Source organism: Echinops telfairi, unplaced genomic scaffold (genome assembly GCF_000313985.2).
Source record: "Echinops telfairi isolate 266 unplaced genomic scaffold, ASM31398v2 ScPeMD7_7469;HRSCAF=8507_1, whole genome shotgun sequence".
Classification (NCBI taxonomy): Eukaryota; Metazoa; Chordata; class Mammalia; order Afrosoricida; family Tenrecidae; genus Echinops; species Echinops telfairi.
Genome location: NW_022111373.1, coordinates 109,712,604 through 109,720,449, shown reverse-complemented (window position 1 = coordinate 109,720,449; position 7,846 = coordinate 109,712,604). Strand labels below are relative to the sequence as shown.

Below are 7,846 nucleotides of genomic sequence, written 5' to 3'. Positions count from 1 at the left end.
TGCACACATTTCAGAGTCATGGTCGAGAGTCTGGAGGAGACAGCCAGCGCCGCACAAAGGTGAGTCCAGTCATACAGGAATTCTGAGTCCTCTGGTCTACTCTTCCTGGTCCCCCCATGCTTCCCCCATCGCGGAGTTCACAGAGAGTGTGCAGGCAAGAACATAGGAAGCCTGATTTCACATTGTAACCTTGGTGCCAAAGGGGCCTCCCGATGACCCGAAGCAGTAAATAATGCCACAAAATCTTGTCAAGGGGTGGGGGATAGGGAGGAAAAGACCAGGGATAGAAAGTCCCAAACGCTGTATTTCATTGATTTTAAAACACTTCTCACATTGTCCCATCCCACTGCTGTTGGGACGGTTACAACTCATAGCACGGCTATTATATCAGGTTTCCAAAAGTGTGGGTCTTTATGGGGGCAGATGCTTCTTAGTGGTAAGCAGCCCAGCGCCTAACCCACGGTGCTGCTTTGTTGCATGACTGACATCAAGGTGCCTCGTGTAATGGAGTGGCTCACAATTACCACTTGCCAGTCAACAGTTTTGAAGTATTTGCCATTTCCCATCCAGGCCCAGACTCAGGTATGGCTCTTACTATTGCCATGTTATTATTTTATGTTATTGTTATTGTATTAGGTTATTATATTATGTTATTGTTGCCTCTACCCAGGATAAGTCTACTGTGCTGCTTAAACTGTCTGAACTAAGAATACATTATTATTTTATACAGGACTGAAAAAGTATGGACAAAGGCAGAAAAACTGAGCAATGTGATACACGATAAAAATATATATCTAATACCCCCCAAATAACTCCTCTGATAATTATTAAAAACTGTGAAGTTAGAAGAAAACATTAACTTGAGAATCACTGTGCTCTTTCTTAAAGCTACACAGCATAAATGTGCTTCTTTCAATAGATGAGGTCTTAGGTTTGATGAGAAATGATATTTATTTTTAATTTTCTCCTTTTCCTGGTGACCTTGAGCATCACAGATATCCATCTTTCCTAGGAAGACCCCCATGAAAGACGTCAAAGGAAACACAATGAGTTCTCTAGGAATGAAAACCTAGCTGCTTTATTCCGTATGTGACTGTCCTAGACAGCTCTACTGGGTATTGGCTCAGGGAGAAAACAAGCCAAGGAACCAACTATTAGGCTTGGCATCAATGTGTTAGGGGAAGGAGACTTGCTTTTACTTCTTCATGATGCCATACTGGAGTGCCCAGTGGCGTAAACGTGTAAGTGCTTGATGACTGGAGGAAAGATTGGTGGTTCGAACCTACCCAGAGGTGGTGCATTAAGAACCCTGGCGGCACCATGGGTTAGGTGTTGCACTGATGTCTCAACTATTGCTACAACATCAATTACTACCACATCCGGGGTTCACCCTCGCTAGCTGATCAGTGGGAGAAAGATGAGGTTTTTGCTCCCAGGAAGATTCACAGGTTCAGAAACCCAATACAGGGTTGGAATAGAATGAATGGCTATGGGTTTGATCTTAATTTTAGTTGTTGGCATGTTCAAAGACAGGCCTGGTGATCTGCTTTTGAAAGGTCACAGCCTTGCCAATGATGAAGCTGTTGTCGTCTCGGCACCCGGGGACCCCATGAATCAGCACGGACTCCAGGGCAGCTAAGAACAATAGCAGTTGGTGACATGACAGCCCAGGGATCGGGGCTCTCTTGGGTGGGCTTGTACCTGCAGGGGTCTGGGACTGTCTGTGTTTCTCCATGCTGCAAGACCTGCCGTCTCCAGCTCATGAAAGTAGTAGGTATACTCTGGCCCAGTGTGCAGCTGACCAGCTTCAAGAGGAGGGTGAACAGTTCTGGGTATAGGCCTGAGACAGGGGTGCCTGCTGATACCACTTCGTGCATCGCACAGGCCACCTGAGGGGAGAAAGGATCTCCTGGTCAGATGGGTGCCCGTCTTCCAAGGACGATCTCCACGTTTGTTTTCTCCCCACACGATGGCTCTCCAAGTTGACCATGCTCAAGATAAAAACAAAAATGGAGAGCCCGTGGTTTTTCTGGAGGTTTCTCAGCTTACACTGGGGCTCTTTCACAGAACTGCTGTGTCCGATGACTTCAAACCCCAGGAGGCATAATTTCGATAAAATGTACTGTTTTCCCACAAGTGGGCTTTTTCAAAAGAAATGGGTACTTTGCATATCTTGCAGCCTTATTTAGAAACATATATCTATCCCGCCCCTCCCCCACCCACTTTGGGTTGTGGAGAAATTGATTTCTGAATGGGAATCTGCCACTGACAAAAATCACTGCCCTAATAGTCCGATAGACAGTTAAAATCCTGGGAAATAGGACAGTGTGATTAATATCACTTCACTAAGTCCTCGGTGGGGTTAGGTCAACAAACAAGACAACATTCCAGAAACGGGAGGGGTTGTCCACCTCACCGGAATCGTTTCCACTGTGAATATGTCATCTTCTAACTCGTTGTCCAATTTGTCTAGTAAGGCTGGCAAGAGTTTGCCACTGGAGGCCGAGTTCTCAGCCAGGGTCTTCCACAGTGTCTTTGTGTCCCTAGGGTGACAAGATAGGAAGTGGGTGAAGCTAAGTCTTTGGAGTTTGAGCTGAGTCCTTTGGCCCACCTTGAAGCCACAGTATCATGAATCTAGCATTCAAGGGCAGACGAATATGTTTTAATCCAATACCCTAGCCGTGGGTTACTGAGGCTTTTCAAAGACAGAAACTGCTCATCTAGGTACATGTTGGGCAACCAGAAAAAGGCCAATAGTCAATTTGGAGTACTTATGCCTGTGGTCTACCCTCCTCCCCACCTCCTGTTACAGTGAACCCTGGAGAGCTGGAACTTGAGGGGATTGCCTAGGTTTTCTAGATCTGGAAAGTTTTCTGCCTTTGACAGTGCTCTGTCTTCACACATTTTTAGCACTCCTTGTAGTGGGAACTATCTGAGGTTTTCTTCTCTGACCAATTTCTACCTAAAGTCTTGCTTTCTTTGGTTTTACTGAGTAACATTCATAAAAGTGGTCTGAAAACCACTTGGGAAAACGTGACATACAATCCGAGTACCAATCTTGGAATTATCATTAAAGTGAGATGTTTCTGCCTTGTTTTCATCCAGCAAACAAACCCCTCTCCAATGCCTTGCGGCAGCAGCCTTTCCTGGGAGAAGAATCCAGTTGAATGAGAATCTACCTGTCAAAGGGAAGGGGTTTCTGCAAAATATTGGCAACAACTGCATCCGCGTGGAAGCTGGTTATCTGGGATACGGCTTCTAGCATAAACTGAAAACTTTCCTCCTTCTGTCTGAGCACTGGCATGTGATGATAAATTGTGTTCAAGATATCCAGTAGCTAAAATCCAAACAAAAAAAGCAAGCTGAATTAAACATGAAGTTGCCATTTCCCCTCCACACGAATGGCTAAGGGCACTAACCATCAGTATATTGTGGGTGGGTGGTTGGAGTTAATGAATTATAAATAGATCTAAAGACAATAATCAATTCTACCTGTGGTCTCACTCAAGAGCATTGATGAATTGGATATTACTATTAATTCAATTTAGCAAACATTTAATGAAAGGATGATTTATGCTGTCCTAAGCTACTATAGGGAGTTTACCAAAGAAGCATACATGGCTCTTTCTCAAAAGGAGTAAGTAGAGTAGTCAACCCAATCAGCCATATACTGAGAGGCCTGTGCACAGGTGGATACGGCAAAGGGTGTACAGGCTTATGTATAGAGTGCATACGCCTGATGGAGGAATCCAGAAGCAATCGAGTTCACTGCATAGGAACATCTGGTTCGGGTCTTCAAGGATAGGGAGTGGGGGTAGTGACAACGAGGACGGCCCTCAATGAGATGGATGGACACAGTGGCTGCATCAATGGGCTCAGGAAAAAGAAGAATTGTGAGGATGGCGCAGGGCCATGCCACGTTTTATTCTGTTGTGCAAAGGGTGGCTATGGGTTGGAGCCAACACAATGGCATCTAACAGCAGCAGCAGCAGCAGCAGTGATTTCAAAAGGTAAGATGGGGAAGGACATTCTGCGTAGAAAGAAGGTACAGCAGGATATAAAGCCTAAAGGTGTCAGAGAAAGAAAAGAAAAATACAAGAAAACAGCAAAAACGTTTTCTGGCACAGGAGGAAGGTACAGAAGCACAGGAAGCACAGTGGGGATGAAGGGGAGAGACCTAATGGAAAAGACGGAGGCATTGAAGGCCACTGCTTTGAGTTTGCAGCTTCGTCTACGGGCAGTCTGGAATGATATCATATTTTGGGGGTTTTGACATAGTGAAGAGATAATCTAAATGAACTTTGCTTCTAGTTTCTGGGAGAGATAACTTCTCAAGGCATCTAAATTTTGCTGATATATTTTTTTAAGGTTTAACACTTTTCCCCCTGAATTATAATTCCTTAATAATAAATATTCTCCAAACACAATTAGCATCTCAGTACTGCTTGGAGAGGATCCTTTACCTATTATGTAAATATCTCCCCAATGTGCTATACACACCACCACTCCAAAATTATTACCTTTGGTTTGTTTTCTTGCCTAGTCTTATGCCCTCCACATGAGATATTCCCAAAACAAAACAAAAGTTGATGGGAAAGTAATTAGTTTAGAGGTCATTTTTCATATCCTGACATACAGAGTCATACATTGGAGAACAGATTTTCGATGAAAGGGTGATTTTAGTGATTCTAGGTTAATGGGATCAGAGTTCCTCTTATTCTTCTTGAGCAAAGTTGTACTACTGGTGTATATATAAAATACTATCAGGGTCATCTATAGGACCATGGACTACCAAACGAAGGAACAACTATGTCTTACAGACAAGGATGGTGAGATTTGGTCTCATGTTCTTTGGACATGTTGTCAGGAGAGACAAGTCCTTGCAGAAGTACATCATCCTTGGTAAGCAGAGGGACAGTAAAAATGGGAAAGGTCCACAACAAGATGGATTGACACAGTGGCTGTAACAATGGGCTCAAACATGAGAATAATTACAAGGATTGTGCAGGCTGTCAATGTTTCATTCTGTTGTATGTAGGATCTCTATGAATCAGAACCAACTCTAGGCACCTAACAACAACAACAACAACTTGATTTCATTCCTGTTCTCCCTGCTTTGAACTCCAGAAGAAGGAAAGATTGAGGATCTTCCCCAACAAGGGTTCTCTTGGTTCCACGGACAATAAACTTTAAGGTGTCCAGAAGAGTAGAATCAGAAATCTACTGGCCTTCAGTGACTGTCTTAACAGTACCCTGGAGGTTACTCTCATTCCTTCAGATCTGGACTAGCTCCGAGTGCTAGAAGTCAGATGCCCTCGGTTCAGAGCTGCTTCCTCTGATCACAGAAGGTTTGGAAAGTTTTTCTGATCAACGACTAGAGAGGTAACAAGTATATATTGACTCAAGAGCTCAACAGGAATCTTGTTGATATATAACTTGGGTCTCTTGTGGCATCTCTAGTCTCTCAGTGCTCTTGCCTGTTGTCCATCAAAGGACAAAGTGGGAAGCAGGGTCTGAGTGGCCCTCTTAAAAGTATCAGAATTTTGCTTGACTGTCAAGGTGGTGGTCAGGTCACCTGCTCTTCCAACCCTGCGCCCTGCTCCTTCAGGGCGGTGATCATCCAGATGCCACAGGCCTTTGTGCAAGTGGGATTGAGGGTCTCTAGACCATCCAGTGTTTCTTCCAAGAATATTCGAATTTCCTCACTTGGGATGAATTTGCAGACAATCTGAGGAGGCAATCACAGAGATTCAAGTTAGCAGCCACCTCACAGTCTATCTGGACCCCTGCAATCTGATTGACATTCTCATTTTAGGATGCGAGAAACCACTAGGCTTTCTGGACAGTTAGCATCTGTGTAGGGTCATACAAAAGAGATTTTAAAAATCCTCAAATAGAACATAGATACTACTTTTTAACTCTAAGCAACATTTCCATGAGATTGTATTACGACCATTTGATGTTTATTATATTTCAGCATTGTTAAATGGAAATCCTCTCCAAATCTAAAGTTCTAGCATATTCCAGCAGGGAAAAACGACATGCAATATTCATATAGCAATTTTCATATTATAAAGCATTTATAGAGAAATTTCATCTATCATAAGAAATTGATTGGGGTAGCAATTGTACAATACTGCATGATGTGATTGAACTATGGAATTATATTGTGTCTCCATTCGCTCCCAAGACAATTGTTTTGCAAAAAACAAAATACAACAAGATGTCATCTAAGTGAGGTATCAGCTAAGTCCACAGGGAAGAAGCACAACAGCCTGAGTGATCCAGGGACTGTGAAGAATAAAATCTAAGGCCCCAGTGACAGTAAGAGCTCAAAATTCATTTGCAGCATATCCTCATGTGAATAAAGCCTCTGGTGAATCCCCTCTGACCACTGATCAGGGATGTTAATAGCCTTGCTATCAGACAATGTGCAGGGATAAGTGGATTAATGCAAATGTAGCTAAGTAATGTTTGACCTGGTACCATTTTTTCTTCCTTTTGATTCATTTTACGTTTGTTCTAGGTTTTATTATTTTCTGCTTTCTTTTTGATTGAGGCGTTTCTCTGTTTTATTCTGTTGTGGCTGTTAGGGTTTTGTTTTGTTGGTTGTTTTCATGTATTTCTTTGTGTGAACTCCAGGATAGGTAAGTACATAGAGTTAACGGCTTCTCAGGCTGTAACAGGGAGGTTGGGGAAATGGGGAGCTGATAACAATGAGTCCAAGAGTGAGGAGAGTGTTCTGGAGTTCACCGGAATGATGATTGCACAACTCTTCTTAATGTGTTTAAGCTACTGAATTGTATGATGTGTGAATCGTATGTCAACAAAACTATTAAGAAACAAAGGAAATAAGGCTTAAATTGACCAAAGAATGGCTAAGGTTTGAGAATTTAAAAAATCCTATTAACATGCACTAAGTGGTATGCTAATTTTTTAGTTGATTGTTAGTATCCACACAATGTATGGCTATTATACGTTCTCACTGATTTTTATCTCCCAGGTTCCATTGCTAAGAGCAGTCAATAAGTGGTCAAGAAAACATAAACATTCACAACATTGGTGCCTAGGTCCCGAAACTATAAAGGATGTTTGGTTATGAACAATGTAAGGGATCCATATTTATACCTATTCCAAAGGAAGGGGGCCCAGCAGAATGTGCAAATTATAGAACAGTATCACTAATATGACATGCAACCAAAACTTTGCTGAAGCTCATCCAACATAGGTTGTAGCAGTATACTGCCAGAGAGTGGCTAGAGATTCAGGCCAGATTCAGAAGAGGATGTGGAACAAGGGCTACCATTGCTGAGGCCAGATGGCTCTTGGCTCAAAGCAGAGAATATCAGAAAAAATGTTTACTTGTTGACTATGCAAAGGCACTCAACCAGGTAATTCATAACAAACTCTGGATTGCCTCGAGAAAAATGGGAATTCCAGAAAACTTAATTGTGCTAATGCAGAACCTATACAATGTGTACTATACGATGTATAGTATACATGGACCAAGAGGTAGTTATAGGAACCGAACAAGGGAATATTGCGTGGTTTAAAGTCAGGAAAGGGGTGCTTCAGGCTGTATCCTCTCACCGTACTTGTTCAGTCTACATGCTGAACAAATAAATAATTAGATAAGTTGGACTACATGACAAAGATTGCAGTATCAGGAAGGTTTATTAAGTGAAAGAAGGTTTATTAATCTGTGAGATGTAGATGTCACAGACTTTAAAAAAAATAATTTTATTGGGAGCTTGTACGGCTCTTATCACAATCCATACATCCATCCATTGTCTCAAGTACATTTGTACATATGTTGCCATCATCATTTTCAAAACATTTTCTTTCT

At 42.3% G+C, this 7,846-nt stretch overlaps 1 protein-coding gene across 1 annotated transcript in view; it reads right to left on the bottom strand.

The window, feature by feature from the left end:
- MROH2B (maestro heat like repeat family member 2B) overlaps positions 1-7,846 on the bottom strand; it is a 95,396-nt gene that overhangs the window by 11,282 nt on the left and 76,268 nt on the right. Inside the window, exons 30-33 of the mRNA XM_013008393.2 lie at positions 5,576-5,728; positions 3,180-3,337; positions 2,417-2,543; positions 1,702-1,889 (exon numbers count right to left, since the gene is read on the bottom strand). Coding sequence (XP_012863847.2) covers positions 1,702-1,889; positions 2,417-2,543; positions 3,180-3,337; positions 5,576-5,728 — 626 coding nt within the window. The remainder of the gene's footprint in view (positions 1-1,701; positions 1,890-2,416; positions 2,544-3,179; positions 3,338-5,575; positions 5,729-7,846) is intronic.